The sequence below is a fragment of the Macrobrachium nipponense genome, chromosome 34 (genome assembly GCF_015104395.2).
Source record: "Macrobrachium nipponense isolate FS-2020 chromosome 34, ASM1510439v2, whole genome shotgun sequence".
Classification (NCBI taxonomy): Eukaryota; Metazoa; Arthropoda; class Malacostraca; order Decapoda; family Palaemonidae; genus Macrobrachium; species Macrobrachium nipponense.
Genome location: NC_061095.1, coordinates 16,008,493 through 16,021,843, shown reverse-complemented (window position 1 = coordinate 16,021,843; position 13,351 = coordinate 16,008,493). Strand labels below are relative to the sequence as shown.

At 36.2% G+C, this 13,351-nt stretch overlaps 1 protein-coding gene across 1 annotated transcript in view; it reads right to left on the bottom strand.

Annotated features, from left to right (window-relative positions):
- LOC135207929 (potassium voltage-gated channel protein Shab-like) overlaps nucleotides 1-13,351 on the bottom strand; it is a 439,867-nt gene that overhangs the window by 69,328 nt on the left and 357,188 nt on the right. The window contains exon 5 of the mRNA XM_064239886.1: nucleotides 694-1,522. Within this exon, the coding sequence (XP_064095956.1) occupies nucleotides 694-1,522 (829 nt within the window). The remainder of the gene's footprint in view (nucleotides 1-693; nucleotides 1,523-13,351) is intronic.

The following is a 13,351-nucleotide window of genomic DNA, read 5'->3' as shown; positions in this document are numbered from 1 at the left end:
AGAGAGAGAGAGAGAGAGAGAGACCTACAATTACTGTAATCTAAGTCGGAAGTGGCAATACTGTCTCGTAAAAGGATGGTATAAAAACTGTTAGAAAGTGTTACAGGGACAAGCTGTTGTTTTTTTTTTTCTTTCTTTCTTCCACAGGATGATCTGATGTGAAATAACGCTAAAGTTTTTCGTATTACTGTACCTGACAATAACTGCTTGCACATCAGATTAAACTGCGAAGAATCAGGACCCTAGAAGTTTCTTGTATTTATATGAAAAAAAAAAGAGAGAAAAAGACTCAGTACTGGATAATGCACGTGTGACCGAGTGAATAATGAGTGGAACTCTATATTGTGGGTTCTGTTATAAACTGGCAGGAACGAGGGTATATTCGAAGATGTATGAAGATTTATGTATAATAAAAAAAAAAAGAGGGAAAGAGAGTGAGGGGGAGAGAGAGACAATGATAAAGAGTCATGGATACATCATAATCCTCGTCTAGTAATTCCTCTAAAGTCTAAGGAGAGTGTTGGGGGGAGGCGTGGTGAGAGGGCCCAAGTGACGCTTCGGCGGGGGCTCCCCCCTGCGCCACCTGCGAGTAGCGGTGCGTGCCCCCCGTGGGTGAGTGCGAGCGCCCCATGGAGGGCCTCCGTAGGGAGCCCCCGCCGCCCCTGGACCACAGCAGCGACCGGGCAACGCTACCTGTGTCCACGATGACATCAATGAGATCCATGGACTTGGCGAAGGCGTCGCGGAGGTTGACGTGGTGGAAGGAGACGATGGAGCCCTCCCTCTTGGCTCGCTCCAGGGCCTCCCGCCTCTTGAGGGCCTTCTCGCGCCGCATCTGGTTCTTGTAGAACTCGGCGAAGTTGTTGACGATGATCGGGATGGGCAGCGCAATGACCAACACGCCACAGATACAGCACACCGACCCGATCACCTTGCCCAGGGGCGTGATCGGGTACATGTCCCCATACCCCACTGTCGTCATAGTGATACCCGCCCACCAAAAGGTCTCAGGGATACTTTTGTACACAGGATTTTCATCTTTTTCCGCAAAATAGCAGAGACTCGAAAATATTAACACGCCCATGGCTAAAAACAACATCAACAAACCTAATTCCTTATAAGAATTTTTCAAAGTGAAACCCAAACTCTGAAGGCCCGTCGAGTGCCGGGCCAGCTTAAGGATTCTGAGAATTCTCATGATTCTGAAGATCTGAACGATTCTTCTCACGTCCTGGAATTGGTCTGTGTGTTTGTTCGACTCGATAAGGAACAAGGATACGAAGTAGGGTAAGATGGCGAGCAAATCGATCACGTTCATCGCGCCTTTAAAGAACTTCCACTTGTTGGGGCTGGCGGCAAAACGGAGGAGGTATTCGAGAGTGAACCACGTGATACACACCGCCTCCACCATGGCAAGTTTCTCATTATCGCCCTGTTCAGGACCCTGAAAGCTGGGCACCGTGTTGAGCACGAGAGCCAACGTGGACATCACGATGAAGATCACAGAGATCACGGCCAGTACCTGTGAAAACACCAAAGAACCCACTCCGTCACACCTAGCCACTGTGAGTGCTCCCTGGTCACCGGTGGTGTGGGTGTGTGACAGCCAGCCAGACAGCCACCCCACACACCTCACCCACACACACACACACACACAAACGTACGCAAGTACATACAACATAATCTCCGTGTGAGTTCACACGTGCCTTAGTTTCACTCGTGCAATGCCACGTTCATCTTTCTCCAAGTGGGACCGATGACGGGCCTGCGTTCCCTATCATAGGCCTCCAGAGGCTGGCTATTATTGGCAGTTCCTAGCAACCACTGCTAATGAAAGCCTGAAGTCTCTACTACACATCAGCATTCGCCTTTCATAGCAGCTCTCTAAAGAAGGGTGTGATATGCTCTAGTGAAGCTAAGTATTCATTCGCTCTAAGAGGCCAGGTGAGTACATCCGTACCGGAAGACGACCAGGTAAATGACCATTGAATGACGAAGTTCCAAGCCTCCAAAATATTTTAACGTCACGAATATTTGAACTAAAAACGTTTTTTTCAAAGTATACGTTAAAAATAGTAACGAATGCATTGCCGACATAGACATCGTTGACCAGAACTGAACGCAATTTAAAATATCACGAGACACTGAAAATTGGACAAATATTCGATCATGCGCGAATAAGAAACAATTAAATTCGTAAATTTATGGGGGCTTTGAAAGTAAATATTATCAACTTTGCACAAGAATTCAAAGGAATCTATGAAAAGGAAATGAGTTACGTAAAAAATGAAGTACAACATTACTTATTACGAAATTAACTAACAAGAAAGTAGACTGCAAATGTGATACGCCTCAAAACTAAAAGATGGAACAATAGATTAAAAACAACGACTTGTTGGTTGTCTTTACGGTATAAAAAGTTACAACACTTCTGTGTAAATGTGCAACGTTAAACTTACAATGAAAATAAAAAAATGTAAGATAATTACACTTCACTTAATGATTAGAAGTACTCACACTACCGTCCGAATACGTTTCTTATGCTGAAGGCACAAGGGGAAAAACTAGTAATCTAAATTTAATTCCGTTTAAGGCTAAATTTAATTCTGTTTAAGGCTAAACTGATTCGTTTAGGGGTAAATTTAATTCCGTTTAAGGCAAGGATGACAAATTCTTACAGTCTCTCGGAGGATAAACCTTGGAAAATATATATCCATTCTTCAACCATTTTTAAAAATTCTATTAACCAAAAATGTCAACACCGTCGAATGCATTCGAAATGTGTCAGCTCAAAAAAAAAAAAAAGTTATGTCAGCTCAAAAAAAAAAAAAAAAAGTTAAGGACCATTACAGTTACCAACGGACACGAATTAATAGAAATACCGAACCTAGTAACTTAAGATTGCTTATTTCTTCATAAACTGACATATTTTACTATAACCTGGTCGTCTGCAGAATACTAAATGTACATAAAGCAAACTATATTCTGAAAGTGCTTCAAAACGAAAGTAATGCACATACAAAAAATAATATACGCGCATTCTATAGCTCTATGAAACTAGCAAATACATCAAGAAGACCAAAGCCACTTGCACCCTTGTATCCGTACATGTAGAAATCTATTCGCGTACACACAATGAACCTGTTTAGCATATACATAATAACTGTCTGTATATATATATATATATATATATATATATATATATATATATGTATATAATTTACACAGTCAAGATACATATATACAAGCGGACACCCACACGGATACATACACACCTAAATATATAACCACAATACCATATAAACACACACACACATTACATAACCACATAAATTAAATATATGCATATATATATATATATATATATATATATATATATATATATATAATATATAATATATTTATATATATAAATACACACACAAACACACCAGCATTCTGTTTCAATCCAAAAGCTTAATATTTTTCTTAAAAAGCCAATAAATGAAACAATGAAATATGACAAGTTCCTACATTTCTGTAAATACACACGGGCCCTCGAGACGAAGACCGGTGTATATGGGCCGAAATATATCAACTCGTGCAAAATTTCGTTTCTTTTATGGGGACTTGAGAGAAAAATACACACACACACACACCCACACCCGAGTTGAAACCAAACCTGAAACCATTCGATCGGGAAATGAAGCTTTTACTCTCGAACCAAAAAAAGTGCGAAAATGGGAAACGAAGAAAAGTTTAAAAAAAAAAATAAAAGGAAAGAAAAAATTCGTGAGTTGAACCTCTATGATGCAATAAGGGTTCTATGAAACGAAAAATACTCTACGGTATCTAAACCTATATGTCTGAAAAAACTATGTTTTGACAAATTCCAAGTTAATGAATATTAAAAACTTGTGAGTTCTGTGTAACACCTGTGAAAATAAATAAAAAAAACGATTGTTGACCATAGAAGAGGCTGCAATGAGCAAGATATCTGCAATGCTTGCTAAATGCACACAATGGCTTCCAGTTGAAAGGAAAATGAAGCTAGCTAGCACAGTGACAGACAACAGCAGACTTAATACGAGATGCCAAGTAAAGGGAAAAAGTCAATGTTTTATATATATATAGCACACTGATTGCACCCAGCAAACGGTTATACGCCAATTGCAATACGGTTACTCAAATTTTATGCAAATTAAAAAAATATCTCAAATTTTATGCAAATTAAAAAATAATATGTATTAAATTTGCAAAGAGGGTGGGGGGCGGGCGGGGGGTTATAAGGTGAAGCTCAAACTGCTGAAGGAACAAAAAATATATATATGATGCTGTTAATCAAATTCAAAGCGTAAAAGTAAATACATTTTTTTTATAAAGCGTAAGAGTACTGGCGGGATTCAATGCAATGGATTAAGCAGAAAGAAAGAATATATATATTTTTTAAAGTCAAGTGCAATAGAAGACATTAATTTTTTTTAATGTACGCATCACAGACGAAAGCACAGTCAATTATTTTACCCTACGGATAAAATGCAATCAATAACACAGAAGCAAATGTTTGAAAATACGTTATTTATATTAATAATATATTCATACATGACCGTTTTACCTTAAATATTTTAGCCCTTTCTTACAATTGGGCATCACTAAATTCACCAAAATAACCATTGAAATATATATTCATAAAAAAACTACCGACTTTGATATCAATTCAAGATTTGAAAATGGGTGACAGTTTCCCAAGCATCCCTTATTGAGTCATTAACCGTGATAATTAAATGCCATTAATTCATATAAACGAAATGCCTATGTATGTAATGAATGGCCTACTCTTGTATACATACATGTATATAAAGAAGGAGTATTCCCATATGAATAAAATGAAGGGAGAGCAGAAAAAGGTCTTATATTTTTTTTTCAATTCATTAACTGAAATATAAAGATTATTCCTCTTCCCTTTCCTTTATTCATATAAAATCATCCCTTCTCAAACCTTGTATCAACAGATTTCAACAAATCTATGTATATATTCATGAAGTGTAAATTGTATATGCATACCTACATTTCTATACATAAATGTATATATCATCACTCGTGTTTAATATGTGGGTATGAATAATACAGGGTGTCCATCAAGTCCCAGTACCATTTCAAGTATTTATCGCTTAGAATGGTACTGGGACTTTATGGACACTCTGTAAACGCACATATAAGCCATGATATATACAGATAACTATCAGATATGAGAGTGGTATTATAACCTGACATTTGACGTAGACACCTGATGTTAAAATACAGAGAAATGAACAAAGTGCTAACCTGAATACAACGTCAGATACCATCTTCCAAAAAAAAAATCCACACAAAAATGATAATGACGTAAACAAGAAAACGTGTTCGAAAAACGAAGTGATAATTGAAGATTAAAAAACAGAGCAATTAAAGGAAAAATCAAAGAAGTGGTGTGTGTGATTAAGAAGAGAAGCATTCGAAGAAAAGGAACTTTTTCTATCACCCGACCAGGGAGCACTCAGAGAAAAAAGGTGCCTTAGACTGGACCCTTTTTTGTTGTTTTTTGTTTGTTTGTTTATTTTTTTCTATCCTCGACTTCCGAACTCTTATGTATAAATATATATATAGTTTCCTTGCCTATATTCTTTTTTATATATATGGGGGTGTCTGGAAGTTCAATTAATAATCATAATAATCATAATAATAATAATATTAATCATTATTAGTTCGCAATAAAAATAATAATAATAATAAAATGAACACACAGTCGTTTTGACCTACCACCATCACTTTTTAATACTCGATTTCTCTCCTTCCTTCCTTTCTAAAATATCTACTCAGGATATCACTATCCCTTTTTATCTTTTTTCATTCTTCCCCATTTTCTCGTATTTATTATATATATATATTCCTGTGGAAGGAGCTAAGCAAAATAATATCCACTATCTCGACAAACTATGAGACCCATCTATTTCCTTCCCTACTACCTCCATTCATCATAATGATAATAATAATAACCTCCTGTTTTTATCAGTATCTTCTATTTGTCTACTTTTTTATTCATTTTTTTATCGTCTGCTTCCGTTTTTTCTAAAGAGACGGTGGTCAATCCCTACAGCTTGTTTTTATTCTACAGTGGAACACGGTAACTTTTTAAAAGGTACTTGGAAGTTAGCTATCATCTCTGTCATTTCTGGCAAGAGAGAGAGAGAGAGAGAGAGAGAGAGAGAGAGAGAGAGAATGTTAGTGAGTGGCACACTCCTCGGATTAGATATTAGTGTGAAACGGCATTCTGGCAAGCAATGAAGTTAACATTAGTTCATAGGATTTTTACCAATATATCTTTATCACATTAATACTAATTTTAGTCAAATTTTTATCACTTACATAATTCATAATAATTTGTTGAAGTTATTGTTAACAGAATCAAGTTATCACGAAAATCCTTGATGGGAATGAAAGTCATAGTTATATCTTGACGACGAGAATACTTGAAAATAAAATTATATATATAATTACATATATACAATTCAAACCAAGCGACCTTTTTGTTTGAATTCATTCGTTTGTTGTTAGTGTAATCAAAAACTTTGTATATTCAAGGCTACTAGACAGTGACTTGTTTATCATGTAGCATATATTATATTCATGCGTGGAAAGTGACCGTATCTAAAGATACATGACTGAAGCTATGTTTCTGTATGTGTATGCAAGTGTTTACATTATGTGTATGTATAAATATATATGTATAAACTATATATTTATAAATATACAGTATATATATATATATTATACACCATATATATCATATTATAATACATATATATATATATATTATATATTCTTATATATATATATATATATATATATATATATATATATATATATATATATATATATATATAGTGTGTGTGTGTGTGTGTGTGTGAACGCGCGCTGTATCCAGGGACTTTTTTTTTTCTTCAAAGTTATACCTTAAATCACCTGGTAATCAAAGAGCGACCATATAAAAGCACAGAAGAGAGAGAGAGACAGAGAGACAGAGAGAGAGAGAATAAAGAGACAAAGAGACAGAGAGAAAAGGAAGGAAGAGAGACAGACAGAGAATAATAATAATATGGAAAACAAGGACAGCTAATAAGGGATGAGAGCGGGGTGACGCCAGAAAGGATCGCCGGAACACGATGTGTACCAATTGTACAAAAAAATGTACATATTTTTTTTATGGTCCTTCTTTATACTCTGACATTTTTTTCGTTAATGATTAAAAATTCGATGATGCCATTTAATTCTCTTATTGTTTTTTATTTTTTTTGGTATCTTCCATATCTCTTTAGATTCTGTTTTTTTTGGTCATTGGCATTGTTATTATTTTGTTATATAATATTTCGTAAAAGGCGATGCTGTGATTGCCCTGAGCGTGCAGATCTCATGCGGCTCTGTGATCCTTTGCGGTCATTGCGCTGAACCCTCCCTCCCTCCACCAGAGAGATCCCGGTGTAGCGGCCTGGCACAGAGCCACGCCCTCACGAGGTGTCCTTGCAACCTGGGGGAAGGGGCGGGGGCGGAGGAGGAGGAACTTTATAAAAAAAAAAAAAAAAATCGAAATTGTTTTTCGGATTTTGAAAAAAAAAAATTTTGAAAAAAAATTTTTTGGAAAAAATTTTCTGGAAAAAAAAAAAATTTGAAAAAAAAAAAAAAATGAATTTTTTTGAAAAAAAAAAAAAAAAAAGGAACATAGGGGGGCGGGTGACCCCGCTAGCCTGACGAGCACTCTCTCGACAGGAACCTTAAAAAAAAAATATATATATATCTAAATTTTTTTCTAAGAAAAAAAAAATTGAAAATAGGGGGGGCGGGTGACCCCGCTCGCCTGACGAGCACTCCCTCGACAGACAGACACACACAAACAGACAGACGGACGGACATAGGGCGCCTTCTCCCGTCACTCTTCCACCGTCACAAGACGTCCCCGCAGCTAGCCAATCCCCACTGGCTCAACGAGGGATTAGGTAGTGGGGGCATCTTGGTGAGGGGGGCGGGATGACTGGGGGGCGAACGGGAGTGGACAGACGAACGGGTAGGAAGGAACCGGTTCTAGGACACTGATGGCCCCCTGCGCGTCACATGAAGGGGGGGGGGGCGGGGAGAGGGATGGAGGGGGAGGCGAGGGGAGGGATGGAGGAGGAGGAGGAGCGCGCAGGGGGCAATCGGCCTCGTCGGGATCCCAAATCGTCCCTCGGGTGGCTGGCCAGGTCGCGCCCGGGACGATTGATCTCATTTTATAATACACACCCACAAAACACAAGCGGTGCTACACTTAGTAGAGCACGCCTATACACGCCCTCTTGGCCCCTCGGGTCCTGGGTATCCACCCACCCCGCCCACGAGCATTAAAAAAAAAATCTCTTGAAAAAAAATAAAAATCACGCCCGCGGGCGGCGAGTGAATTCCCAGACAGGAGGGTTGGGATGACGGGTGTGGCGTCATTCAATATTATTTTTTTTTTTTTTTTACAATATGTGTGCAAATGACAATAATAATTACTCCTCCAACACGGAAGTGACTGCTGCCTTAAGGTTAATCCAATCAAATAACTTCCACTCTTTGCTTCAAGAGGGATTGATGGAACACAACACTGATCCTTGAGAGGAAATTAAAAAAAAAAAAAAAAAGAATTCCATAGAAAAAAAAATTATACATAGCAATATTGAAACAACAACATCATCATCATCATCTTGGTCTTCATAGTCACAGAAGAAAATGGATGAATGGACACTGAATACACATAGAAATTAATGTCTAAAAAAAGTAAATACATCTAAGAGAATAACATTAAGGGCAGCCACTAACGAGTGGATTCGATTAACATATGGCGGTTGTCTCCAATATATAGATATATATATAAAATAAGCAAATCACAACACTTGTAACAACAAAATCATCAAGGGAGATTGGAAGGTATACTGAATTCAGGAGGTATGGGATCACAATGAAAAAAATATAAGTCTTCATACACTTTCCCCTAGAGAGATTAAAGCATAGAGACAACTAGGCAGGTTACATCATCAGAATGGAACGAAAAATAATAAAAGGGTTTCAAGGAAGGTTGTTGGTTCATTTGTCTACTCAAAGAGTTCACCTGCTGTATCAAGGAGGTGGGTGAGTGAGTGAGTGACTAGAATACTTTTGTGAGAGTGTCTTTGTGAGAGAGAGAGAGAGAGAGAGAGAGAGAGAGAGAGAGAGAGAGAGAGAGAGAGAGAGAGAGAGAGAGAAATGACGAAATAAAAAAGAAAAAAAAAATTTTTTTTTTACCTCAGCTCGCTTCCAAAACGGACGAAGTTAAATAAACATTTCGGACATGTTAAAAATGCTAAGATTATCCAAATACTCAGACGCATATTCAAAGAGAAAGATCTTGAGGTTAATTGCAGAATCTGAACGCGATTCTTCCTTCTATCGCTTCGCTAATGAATAATCCGGAAATAAGAACTTTCAATTCACATGTACAATTTAATTTACCACAATAACGTCCGTTTGTTACTACTGCTTGATACTCTTTTCAAGAATGAATTTTCAGCAGATGCAATTATTCGTTAATTCGTAAATCATGAGGCAATTTTTAAAATGTGGAAACGACGTTATCAAATTTTAAAAATCATTACCGAATTTTTTTTCCTACGATGCGATGCGTAAACACATATCTTTATTACTTCGGTGTTCTGCTCTTAAGATTACTTTGACACAATAAATCCTTGATGACGATTTGTTGCAAAGAGGAATTAAGTCTTTGAATGTATATATATTATATATATATAATATATTATATATATATAATTATATTATATATATATATCTATATATTATATAATTATATATATATATATATATAGAATTATATCATATATATATATATATATATATATATAATCTTCCGAGAGCTCCTCTCATCCCACGACGCGCAGTGTTATTATATCTGAAGACCAACCGGACGATTTTCTTTAATCTACTGTAGCACAAAGTTTAAATGGAGAGCGCTTCCTTGGGCACAATTTATGCCAAAACTTTCGATGCGGCCCACACCCTCTCCCGCCCCCCCAAATATGGCCGAGGGGACGGTTCACAAGAGGATAAGACATTTTGAAATGGGGAAAAAGGGGAGGGGTGTCCCTTTAGATTAACGTTGTTCGAGTCCAGAATTCGGGCGGCCCACCACCCTCCCCAAATATGGCCGAGGGGAAGGTTCACAAGAGGATAAGACATTTTGAAAGGGGAAAAAGAGGGGGAGGAAGGAAGCTTCTTTAGATTAACGTCGCTCAAGTTGAGAATTCGGTTATGGGAAGAACGCAGATATAGCTGGTATAAATATAAACAGCTAATTGATTATTCTTTACCGGAATATGGCGGTAAACGCATAACCAGCCAGTGATGTCGCCTGCGGATATTAGCCGTCAGCTCAGGAAATACAGGCTACTTCATCATTTTGAGAAAGTTCCCATGTGTTGTTTGAGATATATCTTTTGCTGTTACCGCAGAAAACGTATTCTTCCTTCATTCTACGAATAATTCAAGTCCTTATGATTATCAAGCAGAAATGTCTAACTGTTATTTTTAAATGGCAAGTTCATATCTTCACTTTTCAAACAGAATTTAACCCCAATTTTGATATTCAGTCTTAGGATTTCAATGGTTTCTACAGCACCATTATACCGATTTTAGAGAAATTAAAACGTTTTCTTCGATGTGCAACAGAAATTAAAATACTAACGGAATCAAAACGTTGAAAAATCGAGCTGAAACTAAGTTTCATTTTACCACTTTTCTTGAAAACGACGAAAAAATATTTTCGGAAAAAAAAGGACAAAGACCTGAATATGAAAACGAAAAAGAAAGTTAGGTGAAAACAACTGAAAATTAATGAGAAATGAAAGAAAAATAAGACAAGTCAAGATTCAGTACTGTCAGTATAGACGACAATAAAGTTAACAGACTGGGTCAATAGATATGGTAGAAAGAGATTTAGAAAAAACTGTCGAAAAGGAAATACAGATGAAATGGTGATTACAGAGTACCAAGAGATTATATATATATATATATATATATATATATATATATATATATATATATATATATATATAATATATATATATATATTTATATATATATCAACAAATATTTTGAGTGAACCACAAGAAGAATGAAGTATAAAGGCTAGGATCATTATCACAAAAAAAAAAAAAATAAAAATATTACACAACTCACACTTTTACATATGAGTCTTGACATTGCATTAATACTAATAGTAATAGCAGTTAATAGTTATTAGCAGTAATAGTAGTCATAGCAGTAATAACATCAGCATAGAACATTATTCAGTACAGGTAATAAGTTCCAGTTACAGTAACAGTTGTATTACCAGCGAAGGTAGCAGCAGTGGTACAGTGGTAGTGGTAGTACTAGAAGTAGTACTAGTAGTAGTAGTAGTAGTAGTGGTAGTAGTAGAAGCAGTAGTAAGCAGTAGGGTTATGGCTAAACTGGCAGGATGCCAGTTCCTGCCTATTTACTCATTTAAGTCAGTAGGAGAAAATAATAAGTCAGTCTCACACATTTCTAGAAACGTGAAGACAAAAAATGAAAATAAACAAAGAAGTAAAAAATCTGAGAGAGAGAGAGAGAGAGAGAGAGAGAGAGAGAGAGAGGAGAGAGAGAGAGAGAGAGAGAGATGAAGGGTATACAAGATATAAATCAAAGGGCGGAGAGAGAGAGAGAGAGAGAGAGAGAGAGAGAGGGAAATCATGGGTATACGAGTCACGATATAAACCAAACGGAGAGAGAGTGAAGAAGGGTATACAAGACATAAATCAAAGGGCCGAGAGAGAGAGAGAGAGAGAGAGAGAGAGAGAGAGCAGCAGCAGTTGTTAAGGAAGAGGTCATCAATCAAGACAGCTGATCAAAGGAAGGTGCTGTGCTAATATACACTAATCAATAAGACATTGTTCGTTAATACATAATTCATATGGAGACAACCAATGTATAACAATGACACCAATTTATTAAGACATCGCTTCTCGTGTAAGCAATAAGCCTAAATAATAAATTATAAAAAATCATAAAAAAAATTCCTTTTGGAAGAGGATTTACGTTTGATAATTCGAGCAAAATACTCGGCAATTCAATTAAAATAAGTAAAAACTGCGACTTATTGCCTACACTTCACAGTTAACTAATGACATCCACATTACAATTATCACATCAAGAAGGGTCTTAGCGGAAAGGAAAGTTAGAGAAAAATAAATGATAATAATAAATAAAAACACTTAACAAGACATATAATGGAAGCTGCTTCTAACAGCGGAAGTGAGTACATTTAGCCATCAACACATCGAGGTCAAATAATAACAATAATAATAATAATACTATCAGTACAATAACATTCATGAAGCTGAAGATACTGACTACAACAACAGTAGTAATTCTAAATGCGTTCTTCCACTGGTAGTAGTAGTAGTAGTAGTAGCAGTAAGTAGTAATAGTAGTTACTAGTAGTAGTAGTAGTGATCAACTGTTCAGTACATCTCAATACAAAAAGCGACAGTACGAGATAAAAGGAGATTAATCTTAGTAAGTACAAGTACACAAGAGGATTTTATTTACAAAATTCCCCCATAGAGAGAGACAGACTAATAATCATTATTAAAGATCAGACTCAAGTTCTACCTGAAGACCTAATCAAGAGAATTGACATTTTTTTTAATAATAGAAACTTTATTTTTTTTTAAATCAATAGAGAGTTCACATTGATCCTTCAGTCAAAATACAGAGTTAGTGAAGCCTTCTTGCTACTCTAAGAAAAAACGAACACTTCCTTTCTCTTCAGATGCTATTAAATAAAATGTAAGTTAGTATAATTTTAAGAATAATACAGATCATAATCATAACTAAAATCATCATCATCAAAATCGTCATTTTGTGTACTACACTGGAGAGGCTGATGGTGTGTACTGTAACTTTCCGCAGTTAAGTGCATTCTACAGCTATGTTATACTAAGAATTAGTCTCATGTGTCTTTTAACTGTGATATACAGCTAGATCTATGTCACGGGTGTCGTGTGGAAAATGCCAGGTGTATACAGACGCTGTGTACATGCATGTGTGTTGGACATGTATACACGGTACCGCCCCTTTATGTGAAATGTGCAGGAAGTACACGAAAATGAAGATGATAATCAAATTTTCAATATAATTTTGAGTATTATCATTTTTTGGTTTATTTACTTATAAAAAAAATTATCGTAAATATTATTTATTGCAAAAATTACATTAATTTTGACATCTTTTATTTAAAAAGTAAGAC